This window comes from Trachurus trachurus, assembly GCF_905171665.1.
Source record: "Trachurus trachurus genome assembly, chromosome: 11".
Classification (NCBI taxonomy): Eukaryota; Metazoa; Chordata; class Actinopteri; order Carangiformes; family Carangidae; genus Trachurus; species Trachurus trachurus.
The window spans coordinates 19,685,072-19,710,765 of NC_139904.1; the positions used below are offsets into that span (position 1 = coordinate 19,685,072).

At 45.3% G+C, this 25,694-nt stretch overlaps 2 protein-coding genes across 4 annotated transcripts; one reads left to right on the plus strand and one right to left on the minus strand.

The window, feature by feature from the left end:
- Positions 1–2,549: 2,549 nt before the first annotated feature.
- Positions 2,550–14,308, plus strand: arpp21 (cAMP-regulated phosphoprotein, 21). Of its 2 annotated transcripts, none has more exons than XM_083982113.1 (20): positions 2,550–2,655; positions 7,187–7,350; positions 7,504–7,666; positions 7,808–7,846; positions 7,953–8,018; positions 8,156–8,267; positions 8,528–8,666; positions 9,171–9,308; positions 9,424–9,523; positions 9,641–9,736; positions 9,848–9,885; positions 9,988–10,044; positions 10,393–10,586; positions 11,157–11,297; positions 11,407–11,531; positions 11,669–11,743; positions 11,861–12,016; positions 12,134–12,236; positions 13,176–13,282; positions 13,436–14,308. In XM_083982113.1, the coding sequence occupies exons 3-20, from the start codon at positions 7,505–7,507 to the stop codon at positions 13,595–13,597; spliced, it is 2,010 nt and encodes a 669-aa protein (XP_083838239.1). In that variant the 5' UTR covers positions 2,550–2,655; positions 7,187–7,350; position 7,504; the 3' UTR covers positions 13,598–14,308. The 2 variants fall into 2 exon arrangements, with proteins under 2 accessions (XP_083838239.1, XP_083838238.1); XM_083982112.1 differs by having other exon boundaries at positions 7,501–7,666; positions 13,436–14,282.
- Positions 14,309–16,369: 2,061 nt separating this feature from the next.
- zftraf1 (zinc finger TRAF-type containing 1) lies at positions 16,370–25,011 on the minus strand. 2 transcript variants are annotated; one of them, XM_083982408.1, is made up of 6 exons: positions 23,816–25,011; positions 21,898–21,992; positions 21,108–21,251; positions 19,677–19,888; positions 19,304–19,482; positions 16,370–18,055 (listed from the first exon to the last, which is right to left on the minus strand). In XM_083982408.1, exons 1-6 carry the CDS (start codon positions 23,999–24,001, stop codon positions 17,843–17,845), a joined length of 1,029 nt encoding a protein of 342 aa, XP_083838534.1. In that variant the 5' UTR covers positions 24,002–25,011; the 3' UTR covers positions 16,370–17,842. The 2 variants fall into 2 exon arrangements, with proteins under 2 accessions (XP_083838534.1, XP_083838533.1); XM_083982407.1 differs by having other exon boundaries at positions 23,714–25,011.
- Between the last annotated feature and the right edge of the window lie 683 nt (positions 25,012–25,694).

Consider the following 25,694-nt stretch of genomic DNA (forward strand, 5'->3'; position numbering starts at 1 on the left):
GGTGTCTCGGCAGGACTTGTTTATACGCTATTACATGTTAAAAACAGAAGGTGAAGCCCTTTTTAAAGTGAACTGTGTGGGTGTACACGTAGTTCCTGGGGCGCAGTAACCTGAAGATGTTATTCATAGAAAGTCCACATTTCTCCTCCAGCTAAACAAGAATCAGAAGTTGCAGATGAAGGTTACTAATAATACATAGTCCCATATCTTTCAAATGTGAGACACCATTGACAAGTAGAGGTGTTACAAATGTTGGATTTCCATTTACTGGGTAACAATTTATAACAAATTGGTAACAATAAAAATGTCACTCACTCAGACCAAACCTTAATTTACTGTCAGATTATCAATCCTTGGTAGCATTCGTTAGTTTTTATAGTAAACAATATAGAATCTCAATACCAAGAAAATACGGGACAAAACTGAGGCAAAGTACCAGAACCAAACTACTAATCCTGAATAGAATTAAGACTGGGCGACCAAATGGGCAAAGTCTGCAACTTCCCCTGGGATCCCTGTGTCAAAATTATTATTTTTTTTTCAATTTTCAATTTATATGTTCCATACTTCCAAATTGAAGTGTTCAATCAAATTACCACAGAGTAAATCTGGGAGTAGGATGTATATTACACCACAAGAGAAAGCATTATATGCATTGCATAGGGAGAAATAGGAGGTTAATAGGGGCCCAGTATCTCATTCCTGCCCCAGGACCGTGGCTGGTTGATGCGGCAGTGCCCCAATTGATGTATTTGTAGTGGATAGCTGCAATCAGTTCTGCAGGCATCGCAAAACTTGGACATATGACCTCAGTAATTCTAAAATGGACCTGGCTGCGATATGGATTTAAAGCTTGGTAACATTCAACAAGATGTCATCCTTGTAACAAGACACCTTAATATTTGGGTTTGTTGTGTTGTAACCATAGAAAGACAAGAGTGTATGACTCAGATCCAGAGGGAGTCTATGGTAGGTCCAATCAGAGATAGTGATAAAGAAATTAAATACCTGGCAGCGCACAGAAGGCTCTTAAAAACAAAACAAAAAACATTTTGAACAGTATTACTGATCAATACACTTATACTTTCAATTAAAATACATTTTAGAGGGAAATACTGTATTTCACAGTTGATCATCAAAACATCCAACAGTGTATTAAGCTCCCTCCACCTCTGATGGCCACTGCAAACAGACATGGGACATATCATGACGTATATTGCTATTCATCATGCAAATAACTCAACCCTGACACAGCCTTTTCTCACTAGATGATACCTCTCCCAACTCTTGTCTGAACAGTGTTTGTGATTTAAATGAAACATTGAACGATATAAAGTAGTGCTTTGGCAGTGCAGTTAATTATTAATTAAATCCATATTCTGTATACAGAATGTTTAATTGCTGCCTGTTGGACATAAAGTATACAGGCTACTGAATCATAAGAGCCAAGAGTTACTGCCTGAATGATATGACATCCACTGTTTTTTTAAACAGTTCTTCATCCTCAGGAGTAATTTTAGGTTTCAAGGTAGCAGATGGAGGATGGCAGCTCTCACACTAATCTGCAAACTGTTCTGTTAATAGAAATTTATGTTTTCCAATTTAAGGGTGTTTGTTTAGTCACTGTGACTTAATTTGGCCAGTTTTCTTTATTATTTCAGTACAATAGCAGCACTGAATGAAGTATTCCTTCAAAAATTAGCAATACTACAATAATTTAAAAAAAAAATCTCCATAGCAATGTAATAGACCTACCAATAAGGATGGATAACTGAAGGGGCAAACTATGCACAGACCCAGTTACCCATGGGGTCACAGAGGTCAGCCACATGGGGTCGACCTCAAATGGACATATAATGACCACAAAGACATAATAATGACCTCAAGGGGAGACCCCAAAGGACCACCGACGAATCTACCTGTTTTTGTCCCATAATCCGTCCATGTTTTAGCAGAACACTCAGATTCGTACTTAATTTAAGTACAGTACTTACATCCCACCACTGCATAAAAGAGGAGTAGTTTAACTTTGCTAAAGGCGTAAGAAGAGGAGACACTTTCTCCTGTGTCTGTCTGTCCGGTGGCTGCGGTAGATGGAGGACGGAGACAGCAGGTACAGGAGGGGACAGAGATACAGGGGCCAGTGGTGTAGTCTGATTTGTTGTAGTGGGTACTGCTTTTTTAGGTGGGTGGGACGGTGGGTACACTGTTCATGCCTGTATCACATAGACTAGGGTTGGATAGTTTTGTTATAGTGGGTATACTGAAATATTAATGAATTTTCAGTGGGTACACTGAGTATACCTGAGTATCACAGACTACACCACTCAGTGGGCTGCTGCTGCTGCTGCTCCTGGTGGAGCTATGGCTCTCGTGCATTCCTCGCGTGTGTGTGGGCGCGTGGCTCAGGGTTCAGCGCGAGCCTGTCGCCCCCCTCCTCCTCCCCCCTCCTCTCCCCGCCTCCCTGTTCTCTCCTCCTCCTGCTCCCTCCTCTACCCCCTCCCCTGCTCCCTCCTGCTCCGACAGACAGGCAAAAGGCGGAGGAGGAGCAACAACGGACCTCACAGTCAACAGACGCTCCGGCGACCGGGAGGCAGCAGGCTACACCGGCACGAGCCCGCGGAGGCAACAGGGCGAGAGCGACGTGAGCTAACGGTAAGATAACGGACTCTCCGCGCGGTGACGGTCGTTCGATTAGCTTGATTACTAACGGTCACTCCGGTGGTGACGTCGACGCTGTCTTCTTGCTGGTGTTTTTCTGCCAAACCCTGACACATCAAACATCACACACACACACACACACACACCGGGCTGTGGAAGTGGGCTGATGTAAAACAACAGCTACACACTAGAGTCTTGACCACCGGGAAATTGTGGATAATTGAGCCGAAAGTCGGCGGTGAGAAGCGGCTACCGGACAGACAGGAGGCGCCGGTGTAACTAGCTAACTGCGCCCCGGACGGAGCTCCGCCGTCGGGCTGAACCGTCAGCGACACAGCGCTGAATGAATGACGACGGTCACCTAATGTGTTGGACAAGTTGATCATCTTCAGCTTTATATTTAACTGTTACGTGTTAATTATTTTTTTTACTCTGATAAAGCGGACACTTTTTTTTCTTTTCTTTTCTTTTTTTTCTTTTTCTTTTTTTAACTCGGTGTTTTAGGATCGTTACCTCTCTCTCGTGATATTACCGGTTGCGCTTGTAGGCTATGTGTGTTTTTGAGAGTAGTAATTTGAGTTTAAAGGCGATTTAAGTTGTCAGTTCTCATATTTTTCCTCGGATGAAAAGTCGTTTTCTGTCACAGTTTGTATAAAACACTGGTGGGACTCGCGGCGCAGCCCCTCCTGCTGTGTGTGTCCGTGTCTCCACATGCAGCTGACAGCGCGGTGAAGTCCCGGAGCAGGAGGTCCGCTCCCCGCCCGGGTCCGGTGTAAAAATAGCCCGGTGTTTTCAGCTTAGCCCGGGTCACAGTAATGCGACACACACATAGACAGACGGACAGACACAGCTCCCACTGCCTCTCCGCATTCACCACCCATCCAGGTCCTCCTGTCCCCCCCAAAGTAGACCTCACTTTCCCGGTCGAGCTCTGCCATTGGTCGGTCTCATTATGTGGGTTAACAGGATGCCACGGAGTTATAGCTATACACGAGCCTGACACCTGTTTGTTGTAGTCTGTTCCCCACCACCACATCCTCCGTGAACGTGTGATCGCTGCTGCTGCTGCTGCTGCTGCTGCTGCTACACGGTCCAGATCCCACCACCAATGTGTGAGATAGCATAATTTAGTGTGAATGAGCCCTTTAAAACCCATCTCTTTATTATGTGTCACATGCAGGTATCCCCCCCCCCCCCCCCCACATCCACCTCCACCCCTCCTCCTCCTCCTCCTCCAGCTCAGGTTTGAGCTCAGCTGCAGAGCAACACACAGCTGTCGCACCCACAAGTCACTTTGGCGTCTGTTGTGGCTGCCCAGGTGCTGAAAACTCAAAGGACGATCTAACCTAAATTTCACCAGTAGCCTACTTTCTGTTCTGTACTGTCGCTTGTCTTAAAGTGGAGGGTGAAATAATTCATGACCTGTTTTTATTTGACTTAAATGTGCTGCAGCATGGAGATAAAATAAAACCTGCCCAGACAGAGAGAGGGGGGGAGAGGATTTCCGCTGTGAATGTGCAGCAAGCCCAGAAGATACAGCAATACATAAAGAATCAGAAAAGAAAAAAAAATCTATATAGTATAAAAAAAAAGAAAAGAAAAGCAGCCCAAATAGAGGCTTGGGGGCAGAGTCTGTGCATATTAAGGATAAACAAAGTGCTCAGGGCTCTTTGAGTTTGCCTAGAAAATTCTCAATTATTATTGCAAACCAGAGACCTGCTCTCTTGGTTTTTAGTCTCCTGCTGAATCATTTCCTAATGAGCTCCGAGCTGAGGGAGAGAGAAAACAAAATCACATTTTAAATTCAGGCGCAACCTCAGAGACAAAACACAAACACCGGCTTTCTGTGACCAGAGGCGATGGAGTTTCTGGAGATGGATAGATGCAAATACAAAAAAAACAACACATGATAGAAAACTTGAGATGGCAAAATGTGCAAATAAATGCCCCACAAGTGGAGAGAGCAGGAGAATAAAACCCCACTCACACAGTTGTACAATGATAGAGCTCAGTGGCAATGCAGCTACCACTGATAATTATAGTCCTGCTATTCAGAGACAGATTTTTTTCAGTGGTCTTAATTACAAGCTGGATTGTGCCGGACTTAAGGACTTAATATAACTTGCTTCAGCTGACAATGGCCATCTAAAGTAGCTTTTGGATGTTTTCCCACTGGCCTGCCTTGTGTGTGTCAGTGTAGATGAGCCAGGCAGCTTTTGGCTGCAGAAGAAAGGTGTCCTGGTGAGTAAGTGGCTCCGAGGCTGGAGGCTTGGAGGAGAGCAGCAGATGGATGATGATGTAGCGGGTACTGGCGCTCCCTGCCTCCCGCCGCCATCCGTCACGCGCTAATGATCGTGTCACACCTTCTCCCCGGGCGGCCGGCCGCTTCTGCAGCGCTCAGCTCAAAAACTGGTAGCTCCACTCAAATCCCCTCTTCACGGCCGTCGGCTGAAAAGCCCGGAGACAGACTGCGCTGCCTGCAAGCCTCTCTATCACTAATTCCTCACTTTTTTCTTTCTCCAGCGCCTTCTTCCTTCACCCTTCTTCACCTCTAAAGTCCCTGCAGACTGTCTCCTCATCTCTCCTCATCCCTCGCTTCCCTCGCCTCCCATTCATCTTGTTTCCTCTGTAGTGTATCTGCCCTGTGTCATTCGTTTTCCTCTCTGTCTCCTTCGGCCGTGCTCCCATTCTTTCCTGATTGCTGTGGAGTCAAAGCTCTCATACAGTTCGATAGCAGCGGCTTTCTCTTATTTTACACACATTTCTCTTTGATTGTCCTGATTAAAGGACGTGTACCCTTTTTTTTTCCTCCAGCCCCCTCCCTCTGTCTGAGGTCAGATACAGTTCAGCACAGGTGGAGCTGGTCTGCTTGCTTAGAGGACACCTCAGCAAAAAAACCTTGTCAACAGCACATCAGGGAGCTTTCCAACTTATTATGTCCTTTAGGGTGTTTTTATATCTCCGGACCGTTGCCTCTTCCCGAGACTGCAGTGGACCAGAACGATGCTAAAACAGAAGATACTGATTGTTGGCTGCTTCCTGCTCTAAAAACAACAGAGTAATTTTATTATCTATGAATCTGGCGATTAGTTTCTCCATTAATTACCATGAATAAAATGTCAGAGACGCTTCACAATTTACCAGAACTCAAATTTAATATTTAGTTTCTCAACAGCAAAGATATTACAATCAACAAAGAAAAAGCGGCACGTTTTCAAATTGGAGAAACGTGGGAAAATGTAGTTGACATTTTTGCCTGGAAAAAAAGAATTGACGATCAGTAAAATAATTTCCTTTTCGATACATGGTGAGCCCCCAACTAAGAGATATCAAATATAAACCCTCATGTAAAATGGTCTTTTCATTGTGGTTGGAACAATTATCAATACAACCATCTATACAGATCATTAAAAAAACATTTGTGGTCATGACATCACTACCTAATTTCATTAGAGGTTAACCACTGAAACCATTAATGCCAACCAACTGAATTATAGTCTGATTTAATTCCCTCATAAAGGCACCACATATCGTATTAATTCTGCTAAAGATATTCACATAGCAACACATGCAAAGACTTGAGACGCCTCTCTTCTCCACTCAGAATATTTCTGTGGGTGGAAGTGCTGCTGTCATGTATTGTGTTTCATTGAGGCGGTATAGGAAGTAAACACCACTTTGGTTGCACATGGACTGACAGGGACCCTTTTTTAGAAAAAAAACAAAACAGCTATTATCTCCAGTCGGGTGTTAAATAACCATGCTATGGGATTCAGCATCCTCTCTGAGCTCGTTATTCTGTCCCAGGTGTTACAGGAATAAGCGTCCCCTAGAGCGATGTGTTACAGTGCAATGTGTCCCCGCTGAACGCAGTCGGCCCTTTGGAGAAGATGGTGGAATGTCACTTCCTCCTGTGTGTGTGTGTGTGTGTGTGTGTTTGGTGTGTGTGTGTGTGTGTGCGTGTCTATCTATCTCTTTGGTCTCTGCAATATTCTCACCGCTGGGATCACAGACTCAGCTTGGCATTCTGGGAATATCAGTGCTGGCGGATCGGATGATAGTCTCCACAGCTGCTGTTTCTAAGAAAAGCTCGAGGACACACTCAAACCGACACACCCACACACAAACACACACACACACACACACCAGACATGCGTTTACATGAGCTACACACACGTAAATACACAAGCAAATACCACATCGTCCAAGCACCAGGCCTACATGTTACCGTCACAGATGCACAGGCACACTTACTGTAATACACTTAAAGCAGCAATTAACCGTCAAGCCTGGAGAGCATTTGGGAAGCCTAGACAGACATTAACACACCCACACACACACACACACACACAGCCGTACAGATACACAGACACACACATAAGCTGAGCTACTTGATGTCTTTTCCAGCAGCCATGCTTTTATGCTCCGGCAACTGTTTGATACGAGTGTGAAATGGTGTGTAGGGTTTTTTCTCTTGTACAGCGACCACTAACACCGTTTTTTTTTTTTTTTTCAATCTCTTCAGGCTATTTCCCAGTGACCAGTAAAGAGCCGGCAGAGAGGGAAACAGTGGAGAAGGCGAGCACAGGCGGAGAGAGGATAATTGTGTTTCTGGCCGCCCTCTGGGAACATGGGATATATGACCTCATCATTCACCTGTGAGGCTCAACAGTAAACAACTCTCGATAGGTAGGGGCCGCATCGCACGTACGCACACACACACACACACACACTCATGCAAATGCAAGAACCAAGATTTTATTTTATTTTTTTACATAGCAGTTAAGTATACAAATGAACACGCAGCCTGACTGTCTGAGTGTGTGTGGCGTCGTTCAGCAGGATGACTGAAGCCGCTACAGAAAGTGCAAATGTCCTCCTGAAGCCCTGCGACGCGACGCCGTGCGACGTCACCGGCTGCCTTTCCCCTCCGCCGAGTCTGCCCCTCTGCGATCAAAAGGACGACGACGTGTGTCACCATGACGATAAGAAGCTGGAGCAGCAGGTAAGCGACACAAACAAAGAGCCCTACAGTACTAATGTACTATTGAAAATTATGCACCGACCAGCAGCAGCAGCAGCAGCAGCAGCAGCAGCAGCAGCGCTCACATGCTCGCTTCATGACAAATTGTGTCTTCACTTGCAGAAACAGTGTACCCAGGTGCAACCAAAGAAAAAAGTTAAGGTAAGCTAAAATAATTCAGCCTCTCATTATTCATTCTTACGGAAATATCGATTGCAATACGTTCTATGAATTTGTAATATTGCTGCTGTGTGTGTGTGTGTTTCAGGCTAAAGGAAAGTTAGTTCGCAGCAAGGCTGTGTGCGAGGAGTTCTCACCACCTGAAGAAATCCAGGTAACACACTCATTATCATCCACCTCCTCTTCCTCTTCCTCATCATCATCATCATCATCATCATCATCATCATCATCATCATCACCACAACCCAGTCGCTCTTCATTTTCCTCTCTCTCTCTCTCTCTCTCTCTCAGGCAACTCCAGACACAAACATCTCATCCAGCTGCCACGACAATGAGAGAACTTCCTGTAAGGAGGAAGAGCAGGAGAAAAGCCCTGATCCAAAGAAACCTTCGCTGTCCAAAGGTATTTGTGTGTGTCTATGTGTGTGTGTGTGTGTGTGTGTGTGTGTGTGTGTGTGTGTGTGTGTGTGTGTGTGTGTGTGTGTGTGATTGATGTCTCATAAAGAAGAGGAAGGAGAAATCACACAAAATGTAATAAAGCAGAACACGGTGCCACTATTTAGATGCAGTTCTCCTGAGGTGTTAAATATTGCAGTGAGGGTTTTTTTTATTTTATTTCTGTTGACTCTGTAACACATCCCTTCTGCCTTCTGTCGCTGGCAGAGTCCAGCGTGGAGTACACCGACTCCACCGGCATTGACCTGCACCAGTTTATCGTCGACACCCTCAACAGCAACCCCAGAGACCGCATGATGCTGCTGAAACTGGAGCAGGACATGATCGACTTCATCACCAGCAATAGGTGTGTGTGTGTGTGTGTGTGTATGTGAAGCAGCGTGTGAAGGAGAGGACATAACCTTGGTTCCTCATTGTGCTTTTTACCCATTTAAAAGTGCTGAAATGAATAAAACGCGTATGTCGGCTAAAGGGTAAAAAGATTCAACCCAGTTTTCATTCTGATGTGAATTGTGTTTTCAGCTCGTATATTATAGTTGTGTCCATAAAGCCCATTTAGTGTTATGGTCAATATATTGAGTCCGTTGTGTTAGTGTGGGTGTGTTTAGACCACAGGGGATGAAACTGGACTGAAGCCAAAAAATACACCCAGTCTCAGTCTCCCTCCTTCTCTCTCCCTCTCCGCCGCTTTTCTCACTTTCACCTTCCTCCCTCCCACTTTCGTCACTCCCTCATTCTTTCTATCTTTGTCTTCCTCCCTCTGTCTCTCCCCACCGTTGACTCACTTCTTCTTCTCCCATCCTACCTCTCTCTTCTTTGCACTTCTTTCCCCATTCCCTTTCTCTCTCAGCCCCTTTAAGAAGTTTCCTCACATGTCATCCTACCACCGTATGCTGGTCCATCGGGTGGCGGCCTACTTTGGCATGGAGCACAATGTAGACCAGACAGGCAAGTCTGTCATCATCAACAGGACCAGCGGCACACGCATGTAAGCATGCATAATGTATCTGTGAGTATATGCATCTGAATCCTTTTGCCTTTTATCGTGGACTTATGAGGTTTTTTTCTTTCTTCTTCTTTTTTCCACTTGTTTGTCTACAAAGACCAGAGCAGCGTTTTGTGGACAAGGTACACAAGGACAAAGTAGAAGAAATCAGCTGCTGGAAAACTATTCTGAAGCGAGACAGCAGCTCGGACGACCAGGTACGTCGGTCCTCCTATATGTCTATAGCTGGCGCTGTCTCTCTGGGATTTCTTCTATAATTGACATTGATCGTATCCTATCAGCGATTTGACCTGCTCTTGTTTCTCTCCTCGCAGACCCGACTCCACCCCTTGCGGGAGAAGCAAAGCAAGTCAATGGAGGAGCGGGAGGAGGAGTACCAAAGAGTGCGAGACCGAATCTTTAACAAAGAGGTGAGACGGGAGAGACGGAGGAAGACAGACAGACAGACAGACAGACAGACAGGCAGACGTGACACAGAGACAAAGAGGAGACTCACTAATTTCTCTGCTGTTCTTTTACAGCCACTCTGCACCCAGGAGAGCGGCCATGCAGAAACCAGGTAACCTTGCCTGCAGTGTATTTTCTCCATGTGCCTTTTCAGCTTATTATATTTAGATGAGAACATTAATATATGTCCCTGCGTGTGTGTGTGTGTGTGCAGGGCTGCGGAGGAGTACAATCCATATGCTGAGACCCAGAGGAGAAGGCAGCTCTTCAGGTAGACCTCTGCGCAGATGTGTAGTCATTTATCATCTTAATCTGGTCAGCCTGCCTGGCACAGAGCTGTTCAGGATCTGCAGTGGAAACAGAGAGACCTAGTTTTTTATGTGTGTGTGTATGTGTGTGTGTGTGTGTGTCAGGGCGCAAGAGTTTCTGCCGTTCTCAATGGAAATAACCAGGGGAAGTTTTTATAGAGATTTTACATTCATGAATGTTGAATATAAAACCCTCCGTGCTTCGTTATGTGTGACACGTGAGCAGGCGTGGAAGCGATTTCTGTCGCCCATTCACGTATAAATGGCAGCCGTAATAAGGCCGTGGGATAATTCTGGACGTGTCTCACCAGGGGGAGCCGCGACAGCTCGGGCTCCAGTTGGACGGGCAGCAGCAGGCAGAGCAGCACGGAGACCGACTGTCGCTATAGCAACGACCCCCGACCTTGGAGCAGCACCGACAGCACCGATTCCTCCTACCAGTGGACGAGTCCCGCCTCGAAAACCCGTCAACCTGCCAACAACAGCTGGGAGGCGCGAGGTGCAGGTGCGTCTTTTTATAAACATGGCGTCAGAATAATAAGCGACTTTTTTTTTTTTTTACTTTTTCTCTTTTTTATCGCCTCGTATGTCACTTTTTCAACGTGCAAATTCATTCATCATGGGTGCGACACCTCTACACCTGCAAACTTATCCTCAGACTTCATCACCCAAACCACCACTTGGGAAAAATGCTGTTTATAAACGATGAATGTTTTTTTTTTTTTTTTTTTTTTAATTTTGCAGCGTTAATTAACGAAAAAGCAGTGGAAGTTGCTCAGGGTGTGAAAATTTAACCCAAACCACGAATCTTCACACCATAGCTGTAAATTTTCACACAACACCTCCAGACTTCTTCGCATATTCAGGAAGAAACATACATCATCACTGAGAGCTGTGCTGAGGGGCAACACTCAGTATTTTTTTTTTTTTTTTTTTTTAGCACAGACAGGTGTGGAGTGTGGTGTTTTTTTTTTTTTTTCTTCTTTTCTTTATCAGATTGAGATGTTGAAGTGAATTTGTTATGTGCCTCTACTTCCCCTACTCTTACACTTTATCTTTTATTTCTCTCTCTCAGGCACAATCACTCTGTTCAGACTGCCATCCCCTTATCCCCACTCCTCCTCTCCTCCCATCATCGAGGAGCAGACTCAGAGCTCTGCCTTCATCATGGAGAACGGGATCCCACCAGGAAGCATATTAGTCAACCCACATACTGGTACGTTACACACACACACACACACACACACACACACACACACATATCAGAGAGATTTTAGTAACACAACACACAGACATTCATCACAGTCAACCCTTCGACCTCTCAGGGCAGCCTTTCCTGAACCCCGATGGGACCCCTGCAGTGTACATCCCCCCAGACAGCCAGCAGCAGCCAATCAGGAGCCAGACTCAGCTGCACAGCTCTCCCTCCCAGCAGCAACCGCAGCAGCAGGTAGCACACACACACACACACACACACACACACAAACACACACACAGCAGGAAGCGGTTGACATGTTCGTGGTGCAGCACATACATGTCACTGTTTGTGTCTTTATCTCTGTCTCCACGTGTCTCCGTCTCTCGCAGGTGGTTCAGTACTCGTCTGTCTCTTACACAGCTCCGCAAATGTTGCCTGTCTCTCCGTCACAGCCATACCCCGCAGTATGTATCTCCGCACAGCGCTGCAGTTCTGTGTGTGTGTGTGTGTGTGTGTGTGTGTTGACGGTCATCTGTTTGTGTGTATGCGTGTGTGTTGACCTCCTTTCTCCTGACCTACAGATTGAAGACCTCTCGTCGCAGTTCGGCCACGTGACAGTGAACTGTCAGTCGACGGGTGAAGCCCCGCCCCTCTATCCTCCCAGTCAGGGTTACATCTATGCAGCTCCTCCCCCTCCCCCTCCCAACCCCCCCAGCTACTGCCAGCCCTCACCTCAGGTGGGAAGACACACACATTTATCGCACCTTTTTTCTGACTACTTACAGAATTATCCTGCAATTTAAAAGAGGAATTTAATTTTTTATGTTAATAGGAGCATTTTTATTTCCCTCCAGGTGCCTATGTATTACTACGGCCAGTACCCTACCTCACCTCAGCATGGATGCAGGCCCGTCTCCCCCAGCCAGCACATGCACAGCCAAATAGCACAACCAACAGGTACTTCCCATCTGTGTGTGTGTGTGTTGTGTGTGCATGTGCGTGTGCGTGTAACGGTTGAAAGGGCGCAGACTGTGGCAGTAGAGAAGGGGGCCGTTACACTGTCAGAGATGTAGTCTGAGGGTCTCACAGTGAACCGGTCTCTTTTCCTGCGGCTTCTGTTCAACACAGGGGTAAAGACCAAGAAGACACACACACACACCTCAACACTGTCACCTGGCAAAATTCACAGCGCACTAGTGTGTGTTTACAAAATAAACTAAAACAAATAACTGTCATTATACAAGACTCAAACTAGTGACACTGGAACAGAATTACAAATGTGTTTTTTAAGGTTGTCAATAAAGATATGTATCCAACCAGAGACGATATAAAGTATAACATGTCCATGTTAAATATTGTTTACTGCATTCATTTTTATATTTACTCATTAACAAATAAACTATGTTTGTAACATTTGCCTTCTCTTATATCAGAATGTGTTGTTCGTGCTGCATGTCAGCTTCACATTATACACATATCAGGGCTCCAGACTGCCCCTAATTGGGGGCATTTTGCCCCTAAAATTTGAGACAGTGCAAGTAATTTTTTCATCTACTTGCACATGTGCAACCAGTAAATTTACTGTTTTTTTTTTTTTTTAACAATCAAAGAATCTGGACTCTGTCATTACAGGTGGCAGGACAATCTGCATGAGGATCATAAATGAAAAGGAAATGTGAAAATTTGCTTTGCAAGTCAATTTGTGCCCCTAAATTTTCAGTTTACACTAGGGGCCACTGTGCTTCCAGTAAAAAAAAAAAAGTTAGTCTGGAGCTGTGTGTATATTTATTACTAATATGTGTGAAGCCTACTGGTGGCTTCTTTTCTCACACAAACTAAATCACTGTGAGTGATCGTAACTGCGGCTAATGTTTGTATGTACGTGTGTGTTTGCAGCAGGTTACGCCCCTACCGTGGGGGTGCAGCAGTCTTCCCTCACACAGGCGCAGGCGGTGCTGGGGAACTACTCACCAATGGCCTCTCATCAGTGTAGCATGGTCCAGGTAGGTACACCCCAGAGCGATCAGAGGTTTGATTCCTCTGTCAAAGTCAAAGGAGGGAAATGTTCAGTACAGTTGTTCTTTCGCTGGAGTTGCGTAGAAGTTGTGCCAGAAACCTCGCTCCAACTTTTCTCTCTTTTTCCGTCTCCTCTGCAGGGAGGCGTTTCAATGCCCTATCCCCAAAATAAAGTAGTGAGCGGGGTGAGCGGGGGGGAGGCGGGGTACTGCTGCGTGGTGCCCTCCCCCTCCCACCACGGCGGCTGCCATCCTCCCAGCTGCACCAACCTCAGCGCTCCGGCCTGGAGCGCGCAGTACTGACGACGCCTCGGTGGATGGAGCGACGATACTTTGGTTCCTGCGTGAATTCATCACACGCTTAACACCTTTTTCTTTCCACCATATCCCCCCACCTCCAGCCCCCACCATACTCGCCTACACCCGCCTTCTTCCAGATGATGCCTGCAGGGCACATCGCTCACACGCACAAGCATGTACACACACACACACACACACACACACATCCACAACATACACCCACTCACATATATAAATGTACCACTGTACCAAAGCTTAATAGTATATATCAGAGCTGCTGTATTGAATGCATAATTTATATACACAAATGGAGTTTTATATTGATATTAAATTATATATTGTGTTTTAAGGAAATGCACTGTGTGAAGAGAATAAAGTCCTATGACTGAATTATTTCATCCTGGCTCTCTATGCGTCTTATGTCTGATGATGATGATGATGATGATGATGATGATGATGCTAATGGGAGCTGATGTAGCTGTGAAGAGATACAGGAAATAAAGTGCATTAAATGAGGATCTACTGAAACAGAAGCAGGCTCCACTGAGTTCATAAATGGGAGACGACTGTCACGTGTGAATAACGAGCCAGTGAAATATGTTACATTGTTGTGTTTGATTCAGTTTGAGTCTGTTTTGGTTTTATCAGGACACAAAGAGCCTTAAAGCAGGAGAGTGACTCTTCAGGCTTTTACATTTCAAGTCGAATGACATCTGTTACGATTTACAAAAATAGAAAAGAACATTTCCAGTTACCATACCCAATAAAGCCACTGGTGAATTTCCACCTAAAGACTTTAGTGCCCCCTCCTGCTCAAACACTCTCAGTACATTGTCCTGACGCATGAAGCCAAACAGGTCATTTCACCACTGGTTACTTCCCCCTTTGTGAAGACCCAACCACACACTCTCAGGGGTTTGTGATGAAGCAACAGCAGTTCCCTGTATTGTTTCATCTGATCATCATCATCACAATTAATTCATTGTTTAAACCAGAAAATGCTGCACATTTCACATTTAGAAACTATAATTTGACTTTTTTCTTCTTTTTTTACTCATTATTAAAATGTGAGTGAACATTGATCATATTTTTTTGCTGATAAATTTTGTTTGGATTGACAAATAATCACTTCAGCTTCATGAACATGAAAACAATGTCCAGAGACCCAGAGACAAGCAGATCATTTGGCCTGGTCACAGCAGAAGTGCAGCTGTTCCTATAATAATATCTAAGTGACAGTGACAGTGAGGTGGTATTCACACCTGAGCTCTTTCTCCTCTAGCAAATATCAACATTTAGTCAAATAAACTGATCAATGTCCAGCTAAACACATTTAAATTAGTCTTTACAAACACACAGGGACACTATTGTATGAAACGGTTCCTCTTTTGAGTCTTGTGTCAGGCAACATTTTACACCACTGTGATGAAACTACTTTCACTTTCATGCAAGCATCAACTGATAAGCCAATGTGTTATTGTCCTGATGCTGGGTAATTTCATTTTGAACTGAAATTGATTCATATTCTCTCCCCCCCTATCAAATTCAATGAAACATATCCATCATCCACGCTAGGCTTTAAAATTAAATTTAGATTTCATAACTGCGGTGCCGAATGCATAATTTATACCGACCGATGGTTTCGCAAAGCCGGCTCTATTTTTGTCCTTTCTACATTCAGACACACACACACACACACATACACACACGAGCAGCAGAGCAGGTTCCATGATCTTTAATAAAAGGCACATGTACAGCCATAGTGAGATGAGTGAGTCCACTGGCATAGAGACAAAGCATTAAAACACAGAAATACAGGAAGTAGAGGTCAGGAGGAGAGAGATCTATCTGCTTTACAGTAGAATCTACTTTAAGTAACATCTTCTTGTTCTCGTTCAAGAAAGTCTAACACTAATATGTCACTGTGGTAAGGTAAAACCCCCCATCCCCACCCCTGCCACACACACACACACACACACACACACTCACTCAAACAGACACATCATCCGTCAACATCCACTGTCTGATCTTCCAGAAGAGTCCTCTCTCCAGAGAGCCGTGGAGCTCCGAGCGCACAAACGAGTCCAGAGCGCCCCTGGACTCTGCGCTCTCTCTCAGTTTGTGTCTCACTCCCTCGTCGTCGCTGCTGTTGACTCGTCGTCTCGTCCCCGCGGCCGGATCAGCCTGGCCGGGCTCCTGTGGTGTTCAGGTTCCCATCAGGCTTCATTATACGTTGCACAAAGACCCAGAATCTGAGCCGGTCTCTCAGACTGGAAACACAACCAGGCCCCAGGTTTTGTTTTTGTTTTTCTTTGTGTCTCTATGTGATTATCTGATTTCAATCCAACACAAGCAGGGTTCACCTGCTTTATAAACACTGTTAGTTTCAGACGGAGGCTGCTGATTCTTCACTTTGATGGCAAAACAAAAAATAGAGTCATTGTTTCCCAGGCTCAAGATGCATCACTGACCTCCTGTCATGACGGCAGGAAATGATATTTGCAGTGATAACTATGTGGAGATTAAGAACATCTTCGAACGAAACTGTTGGATAAAAACATTTTTAAAATAGAACGATAAAACTGCACCATATGAGAAGAATATAAAAAACAATAAAAGGTGTTGGACCTAGTTGTTGACACACATCCATTAGATTACATATTAATGTTGATTGGCTGCTGTAGTGGCAAACGAATCAAATTACAATCAAGCAACTTTGAAACAAAATCAGCGAGATTCATTATTCCTGCCACTCCAGCTTCACAGATGTGATCACCTGAATCCTGAATTTGAAACAAATCTACGGTTGAATGGTAATTGCTGTTCTGTTCTGTTTTCTTTTCTTTTTTTGTTTTTACTACAGTTTGACATTTCCTACCCGACATAATTGAGGAAATACTGTGCAGTCAATCAATACCTAAAATAGTTGGCAGTCCTACAAGTGATGAGCGGTGAACCTGGGGCCCCTGGAGGATTGTTGGTATTCCAGTCTTGCTGGTTCTGTACTCCAACGCTCGTAACTCTGGTTCACATTAGGACACGTTTACAGGAATCACACAGTTATGATCTGTTCACACACACACTCACGCACACACAGGCAGCTGTTTGCACACTAAAACCCAACTAAAGAGAAAAAAGGTTCACAGGTACTTAAATATTTAGGGTTAAGAGAAAATAAAAATCATAGTAGTGTCGAAGGTTAAATATAACCACAGCTGGAGGAATAGGTTGAAGAACTAAAATGTGCATGCAGCCAGGCCGTCTCTCCTCTTGTTGAAAGGTAGAAAGAGGGTTAAAGTGGGGGACGCCGTCTCTTCGTCTGTTCTGGCAAAGTCTGAGACACAAAAGAGGGAAGTTTTGCCAAGACAGAAGGAAACTGGTGACGAAACTGTATAAAGGGAGGGGGAAAACACACACGCGCGCACACACACGCATACGCACAGCTCACATTCATACACACAATCATGCCCTCAACGTCCCTTCACATGTCCACAGAACAGCTCAGTAGAGTCAGACGCTCTATTTTCACATTATCACGTGTGTTGGGACATTTGAACATGTAAGCAGAGTGTGGGCCGCACTCCGCTTAACTCTCTCTCTCTCTCTGTCTGTCGGCCTCGCTCGCACACTAACACACACACACACACGCACGCACACACACACACACAACAAACGCACCCAGCAAATCCTGCTTTGGTCGGTGTGTGTGCTACCTTTGGCTGTGGGTGTCAGGGGGTCAAAGGTCACGACCGAGCCACCTGACACCCCCGGCCCCACCTGTGCCGTCGCAGGTTTCACCCCACCCTCCATCCCATATCAATGCCCACCCATCTCCATAGCAACTCACAGCTCACCCCCCCCCAACCAAGCAAGCAAGGGGTCTCACTATCTTGTAAAAGGAGGTAAGTGTAATTAGTGGTGTGTGTGTGTGTGTGTGTGTGTACCCTGTGTGACTGTGTGTGTCTGTGTGAGTGTGCGTGTGCATGTATTTGTGTGTGTGTGTGTGTGTGTGTGTGTGTGTGTATTTGTGTGTGTGTGTGTGTGTAGGTGTAGGTGTTAAGAGGTATCAGTGGTTCAGTGGTGTCTCTCTTTAATCTTCATCACACCCTCTCTCTCTCTCTCTCTCTCTCTCTCTCTCTCTCTCTCTCTCAGCCCCTCGTCCTCCATCACTCTTCTTCTTCTTCCTTGTCCTTTCCATCTTCCTCCTCCTTCTCCACCTCCTCCTCCTCCTCTTCTTCACTCACTCTTTTATTTTTGGACTTGGAAGATGAACAGGCGCAGGTTGATGTTTTTGGCGGCCAGCAGTTTGTTGCACTCCACCGAGTCGGAGATCGGCAGGGGGACGTATTCGGTCTCGTTGGTGTCGTTGCTGAAGGAGTGGTGGTGGATGACGGGCTTGATCCGCACGTCGTCGTACGGCCCCTTCAGCAGCAGGAAGGAGCACTCCAGGGCCGAGTTCACCTACACACACAGACACACACACACAGCGTTATGAGTGCAGAGCCCCAGACCCACACTACTGTACAATGTACGACACTCTAGCAGCCGAGACGTGTACGAAGGAATTTCAGCTGAGCGTCAAACCTGTCGCTGCCCTCTGGAAGACAAACTGTGTAACGGCAAAAATGTTTGAATCGCCTCAAACATCGTTGGCGCTTTGACACCAACATTTTTTGGTTTCTATGGCAGAAATCGGAGATGATCGGGGTGTCGTAGAGCTCATTGGGTTGAGCAGGCGCAACGTATACATCTGATCATTCTGCCAACAGGAAATTAATCTGCAGCTATTCCCATAATTAGGGATGTTACGATTACTTGTATTAAACGCCACAATTAATTGATCGTAAAGATTCCTAAATATCGTTACTTTCCCAAAAAGATGATGTTGGAACCTTATCGGCAGATGTGCGCCAAAATAAAGGTAAATGTTCAGATACTGGTCCATTTAACTAACGTAACATTGAATTGGTAGGAATTGAAATGTTAGCGTGTCATTTTTAATAAAAAAAAAAAAAGCCATCATGGACATATATTAATAGATACTTGAAATATTTTGTGTAAACAATGAGTAATGTAATTATATTTTGACTATATTTGATTTTACACATTCATAGTGTTGTGAAATTAATTAATGCATAATAATCGTGATAATCGTAATACAGTGATTATTTCTCTGACAATAATCATACCAAGAAAATTTATAATTGTGACATCCCTACTCATAATTGATTTATTGTTCATTTTTTGCGACTTTCAGCTGTAGGATTTTTTTTTTAGACCCAACAATTAGCATAGAAAGTAATTGTTAAACTAACCAATAATCAAAACAATCTTCAGTCACAGCTCTAATTAATGAGATCGATGTGTCCTACTTAAGTAAAATCCTACTATCCTATATCAGCTATCATGTGTTGTTTGGACAGTTCTGTTGGTTTCCCACCGCCACATCGCTCACTGTCACAATGTTATTAACTGTTGGTACGAGAGGAAAAGTCTTATTGTAAAAGTCGGGGTTTAAGTGAGGAGTGCACGTTTATCGATGGCCTGATCAGAATTGAGCAGCGGCACAGGTGATGATGGCCGTTGTGTAAGCGATCATCAGCTCAGCTCACTTCCAAACTTTCACAGACGTGTGGTCAGTGATGCATCCTCAGCCCTGAAAACTTTAAAAATAAACACAGTCGGCCGGGGAGGAGGAGGAACACGTACCTTGCTCTTGAGGATGAGCTGGAAGGAGAGTGTGCGCTTGCAGGAGAGGTTGGGGTTGCGTTCGGAGTCGTTAACGCGGGCCTTCAGCACCCACGTCTGGTTGAGGACAGTGAAGCGTGGTGTTTCATAGTACAGACGAGTGATGAAGTCATCAGTGCGGTACGGCCTGAACTGCACCTCTGGATGGACACACGAGTGGAAGACAAGTTTTTTAAAAACAGGCAAACTGGTCGTAAGTGGGCGGGAAAGAGCGGTGGAGAGTCAGGGAGCAGGGGGAATTATATAGTTACCAGTTCCTCTGGTAATCTCTCTTTAGAGTTCACAGGCATATTTCTGCGCTCCACTCATCTCTCTGTTATGTTAATGCGTGTACCTGTGAAGCCGATCTTTTCGTAGCAGAGCAGGCTGAAGATGGTGTTGTAGAGCTGCATGTCTCTGCGGTGGTTCTGGTCCATCTCTCCCAGGATTCCCATCAGCTCTGTGCCGGTCTTGGTGGGATGGGAGCACTCGCTCTCATGTGCTGGCAGCTCATGAAAGGGACCTTGCCAAGGGCAGCCGATCCTCTTGTACTTACACTGCGTCACCCTGGCAACACAATGTAAAAAAAAGTGAATTAAGAGGAAAAAACTTGGAGGAAGGAGAGACGTGGCTTTGTATAGATGTGATGTGCTTTGCAAAGAATTCACCGGTATGTACTTTCCTGCAGTGAGTGGAGGGTACTAATAATATCAAAGGTACTAATTAAACCAGGCTGCGAACTGAAGCTAATTAACCGTCCTCTAATGATACGTGTTCACTCGGAGCCCAACGTGGATTCATATCAATTACATGCCAGGTATAGGTGCTTTTCAATGAATGCCTGCTACTATATTAATGTAAAGGTGAGGTTTTACGCATGTGAAAGGTACTAGTTAGCTCTAGTAGTGAGCTGATGGTAATTACAACCATACTGATGTTTTTCACATATACGTTGCTGCGATAGATTTAGCATTTCGCTTGAAGACATTTCAACTACTTTGACAGAATACTGTAAAAAAAAAAAAGAAAAAAAAAAAGCTGTAATCACACACTGTAACCTCTGCGATATTAAACACGGAGCTTCATGTTAAGTTTCACCCCAGCCTCAAACACGTGACAGCAACACCGTGTTCCTGTCAAAAGCAACCGGGTCCTCGCAGGAGGCCGGCTCAGTTCTCTGCCCGACCTGACCAACAAAAAAAGAAAAAAAAAACACCTGGTGACTGCCATGTCAGTTGTCATGGCAACGCCAGCACAGACACAGCTGTCCTAAGCAGGGTCACCTGTAGCTATGGCAACAACCCCATAGGATTTTGTGCATGCAAATTCAAGCAGGCAACAAAACACACAGTCTGTAATCACATCAGTCGTTTTTTTCCCCCTCATGAAGTCGCACGTCACACGCTCCTCTGTCTTCCCCAAATTAACCCCATGTGACAGGCCAATGTGCTGAGTTAAGACACGCTCACACACACACACACACACACCACACACACACACGCATGTATAAATCATTCTGGTGATTTAATCATTTAGGTGGCGTCCATATGTGTGCAGCTTCTATTTAAAGTTTCCGTTTCATTTCTGTCAGTTGAATTAATCATCTGTGGCCGTTTTAATTTGACGGTTTCAACTGATTTTGAGACACTTTCGATTGTTTTTACACGTGAATCTAAATATGGTATATTTCATCTATTGGGATCTTTTTTTTCTCTGGCTTTTTAGTGAATTTGTGAGTTTGCCTGTGTTGTGTGTGTGTGTGTGTGAGTGTGTGTGAGGCGTATACCTGTCTTGACACTCCTCTTTCTGGTGTCTCTCTAAGCTGGAGCGGGGGAACTGTTTTAGGCAGAAGGTACATTCTGTCGGCAGCTCACTGACAGCCTTCTCCACCGCCAGGTTCCTGCAGCACAGGTTCTTGCTGATCTCACACCTACACAAACACCAAAAAAAACACCAATCACACCTCAGTGCAGTGGCATGCATACAATATTTGGGGTATGCACAGTATGCTCATACAAGTTTGTGAACAATGCAAATCCAAGAGTAGCTGTCTGGGCAGGAGAAAAGTTCTGTTATATTTCCGTCAATTGTTGGTGGTAATTTCAATTTCGACATATAGTACTGACAGAAACTCATTAACCCGTTATTGTTTTCCGGTGCCTAAAACACAGATGATCAATGCTGAAGTAAAAAAAAAAAAAGAGTGTGTAAACGACACTTAGTATTACAGAGTTCATAACGCAGAAAGAAAACTGTCAAATCATTTATGTCAGAGCAATGTTACTTAATTTGACAAAATGTATATTTCCTCTAAATTATTTAGCCGCTCGAGTAATTCTCTGACTCTGAAGTGTATGTGCACAGTACGACACGCTTTTCTGGAAACACTTGTATGCATTTTTATTAAAATATTAAAATCAAGTCTGATGTAATGGTACACAGCGATGCTCACATCCAGCCCTGTGACCACAGTTATTAAGTTAAGTACCCAGCTGCTGCTGATTTGGACTAAGTAGCCGCTCCGTGCCCTGCTCAGGAAGTGCTCTGCAGTGTCTGCGCCGGTCAACTGTGTTTACCTGCAGTTGGGACATGTGGCCTGCTCCTCTTTGAGACGAGAATCAGCCAGGAGGTGGATGAAACAGCCCGCACACATCAGATGTCCATTAGTACACTGTGGTGGAGGAAAGGTAGATGGGTCAATAAAACAAAACGTGTGAGTTAAGAGACAACAGAATTTTTAAAAATGAGAATAATGGTACGTTCCAGGCTTTTGAACCCGAAAGTCACGACTTACGACTTTGTAGCCTTCCAGGCAAGTTACGCCAAATTGTCTGAGCGCAAAGAATTTTGGTAGCAAGATGTAATTGAACAAACATGGCGAACCGTATGGAGTTTGTGCTTCTTCATCATTTCAATCGCCAAATGGCTCATGGCTCATTTGAGCGAAACAGAGGATGGGGAACAGCGCATGAGATAACGGAAGCTGTTATACCTTTTATCTTACATTATTTGTATTTTTTGAAACATATATTGTATTGATTAATACACTGAAAACTAACTGACACTAGAGCTGGTGCCAATAATGCGTTAACATTAGCAAATAAATAACGTTAGAGCAATACCTTGCTATAATAATTAAGAGGGCTGTGTGACGTCAGAGGTCGTAATGTGGTAGAGTTCACGGGTGGGAAGTTACGGGTTTGACTGCCGTTCCATTGCACGTTCAGGGGGTAACAGGTCGGAAAAACACGAGTTACGGGTTGCCTGGAACGCACCATAAAAGCTAAATACTGTGGCAGGATGAAGGTGAAAAACTGGAATACGATGTTTAAACTTTCTTTTGAAAAATCTTACGACCTGCATTATGTGTCACACGGGGTTATGATATACTGATGACTATTACTTAGGACTCTTTCAAAATAGATATTTGGGGAAGGTGTTTATGAAGAAGCTGGGACTAATTTTGGACTGTAGCTGAAACCCAAATCAAAACACATAATTTAGGGGGGAAAGGCCATTAGACATGTTTGGCTAAAGCTAGGTATATTTCCTTAATCTAATTTTAGCTAACTAGTTATAACAATGGTTGCTTGAGACACATAACAACAGTAGAGCAACATTATAACTTATTCAGTAAGTGTGTGGGTTTCTCTGTAGGATGTATGACTTGACAGGAGTAATGTTAATGTTATTTATTGATTATAATTCTCTTAAACATTTTTGTGTATCTGCGTTTAAAGCTTCGCGTGTGGAGGGAATATTAATGTGTGTTTTACACTATATTGTTAATCAATGTTCATATGACACAGCAGGGCATGTAAATGTTTAGACTAACTCAACAATCATTAATTACAAATGTGTTCACTTGACATTGAAGAGAGAAGTTTGAGGCCATTAAGGAGAACACTGGGGTGAAGGGGATGGAAACATATCTATCTATCTATCTCTATATATATGTACTACATTTTAGATATTTGTTGGACCCTGGATGTTTGAATTCTGGGAGTGGGGGGTCGGGAATGTGGCTTTTGCTGAGGGTTATTTGAGGATAGTTCACAGTATAATGTTATGAACTTGAGCCTGCACAGCTGACCACCACCAGGCCCCTGGGTGTGTCCGGTCACAGCCTCATGACATGGCTCCATTTGCAGTATAGACACTTGGGCCTATGTTGGATCTACTACCACTAAAAATACATGGAGCTGGCCAACACGTTCAACAGGTTGACACTGTAGGAGGGGTAGGGGGTAGGGAGTAGGGACACATAGGGTGTGGGGGTGGGTGGAGAGTCCTCTAGTATGAACTCCAGCTGGTTTTTGCTGTTGTTTGACGGCAGGTTTAGGGGGTTATGAGGGGTGGGGGAGGGGGTTTTATGATTGACACCATGTTTACCTGGTATACAGACGCCTTGGGCAAGTCTAGGCACACGGTGCAGCACAGCACTGAGTACAGTCTCTCCTCCAGCTTGCCTGACTCTCCCTCGGGCACCCTCACCCTCTTCTTGGGCGGCTCGTCCGGGTCCGGCTCAGGCCCTTCTCGTCGTATCGCGACCTCCTCCTGCATGGCGGCGACCCCGGCCGCAGCCTCCGCGGCCGCCCCCACGGCCCCGACCCCCAGGCCGGCCGAGGAGGAGCCAGGGGCGGCCGCAACGCCCACGTCTCTCTCTTCCGGTGAAGACATGGTGGCGATGGCGACGATGTTGTTGATGACTTGTCTGGAAATTTACGAGATGTAACGCTAACCCGCCGCGGCGCGACCGCCACGCCGTGTGAGCCGGAGGTGTTAGCTCGGGTTAGCACACAGGCTAACTAACGGTCAGCTGACAGCTAGGCTAACGTTAGCCACCGAGCTCCGGCAGCAGGCAGCAGGCTGTCAGACAGGACCGGAGACTTCACTTATTATTGATATCACTGTTAATAACGCTACCGCACACGTCGGAAGTTGGAAATCGAACAAGATCATGTGCAAAAAATGTAATTAAACGTTGACTAGCTTAGTAGTAGACTTACAGTGGAGCTAGCTGCAGACTATGTGCTAGCTACGTTGACACAAACACAGCGGTCCTCCTCCTCCTCCTCCTCCTCCTCCACCACCTCCTCCTCCTCTCTCTCTGCCCAGGCTGAACAAAAACAACCCAGGCGTCCCCTCAGCTGTTGTTGCTGCTGCTGTTGTTGTTGTTATGGCCTCTCGACGCCGTTATTATGATTATTATTATTATTCGCTATGACAACAGCAGATTAGCTACAACGATGTGTGCACCAGCGGCCCAGCTCAGCTCGGCTCGGCTCGGCTCGGCTGCTGCTCGTCTAACCGTGCCTCCCTCTGCTCCGGTACCGAAACCGACCGACCGACTGACTGGCTGACTGGTCCACGGGACTCACGGGGACGTGTCGGCGATCACAGCCGCGGCTCCAGACACTTCTGCTGCTGGGGCTCCGTCTCTCTGGCTACACAGCCATCTTTGTTTTTTTTTGTTTTTCCTCTCTCTCTCTCTCCCCTGTCCGCCGCGTCTCCCCCGACTTCACCCTGCACAGCCTGAACGAGTCCGGGTCAATTTTTTTTTTTTGCTCTCACTCGATCGTGACTAATAAATACAAGTTCCGTATTGTAAAAGTAAATATTTTTGCGTGTATCGGAAACGGCCTCTGTGTGGCGGTAACTACTTGTGTAGGCTACAGCCGTGAATTGGCTGACAGCGGAATGTTTTGTTGTGGCAGATGACTTGGGGTATTTAAAGAGTTTTTAAAGGCGCATGCGTACTGAGCACCTGCGGGTCAGTGTATGGCAGGACTTGAAAGGTGACCAAAACCTGATATGCGACAAATTTAGGCCAGTCCATCGAAAGACGCGTCCTTCATACACCTGCACTACTTATCAGCTAAACGCGTGTTTTACCACCTTAATAATGACGTAACTACTATGAGATAACTTTCAAAACAAAAGTTTAAGTGGGGAAAAATCACCCTGTTTCTGTGTCACACTGAATCAACTGGTTGTAAGAGACTTTATATATGTATATATTAAGGATGAATTAATAATTTAAGCAGAAAATGAGGGTGATCGGAGAAAGCTTTAGCTGCCCTTGGCCACCGGTGCTAGGTCAGAAGCATTTATAAGCTTTTTCATCCCCTCAGTGCCCCAGATTTGTGGCTTAGCTGCCTCAAGGGCTGGGAGGGGTGCCTGTGTGTACACGATTGGGGGTTGTGTGAGTGTACTTGGGGGTAGGTGGGGCAGGATGTCAGAGTTTCAGCTGTCCGCAATCGGGAGGGACAGGCCTAACCACTCCCATTGGATAGACAGATATGCCTTATTTGGTCTGTGTGGGATGGTAACGCAGCCATACCACCCTCAGCTATGCACACAGTTTACCCAG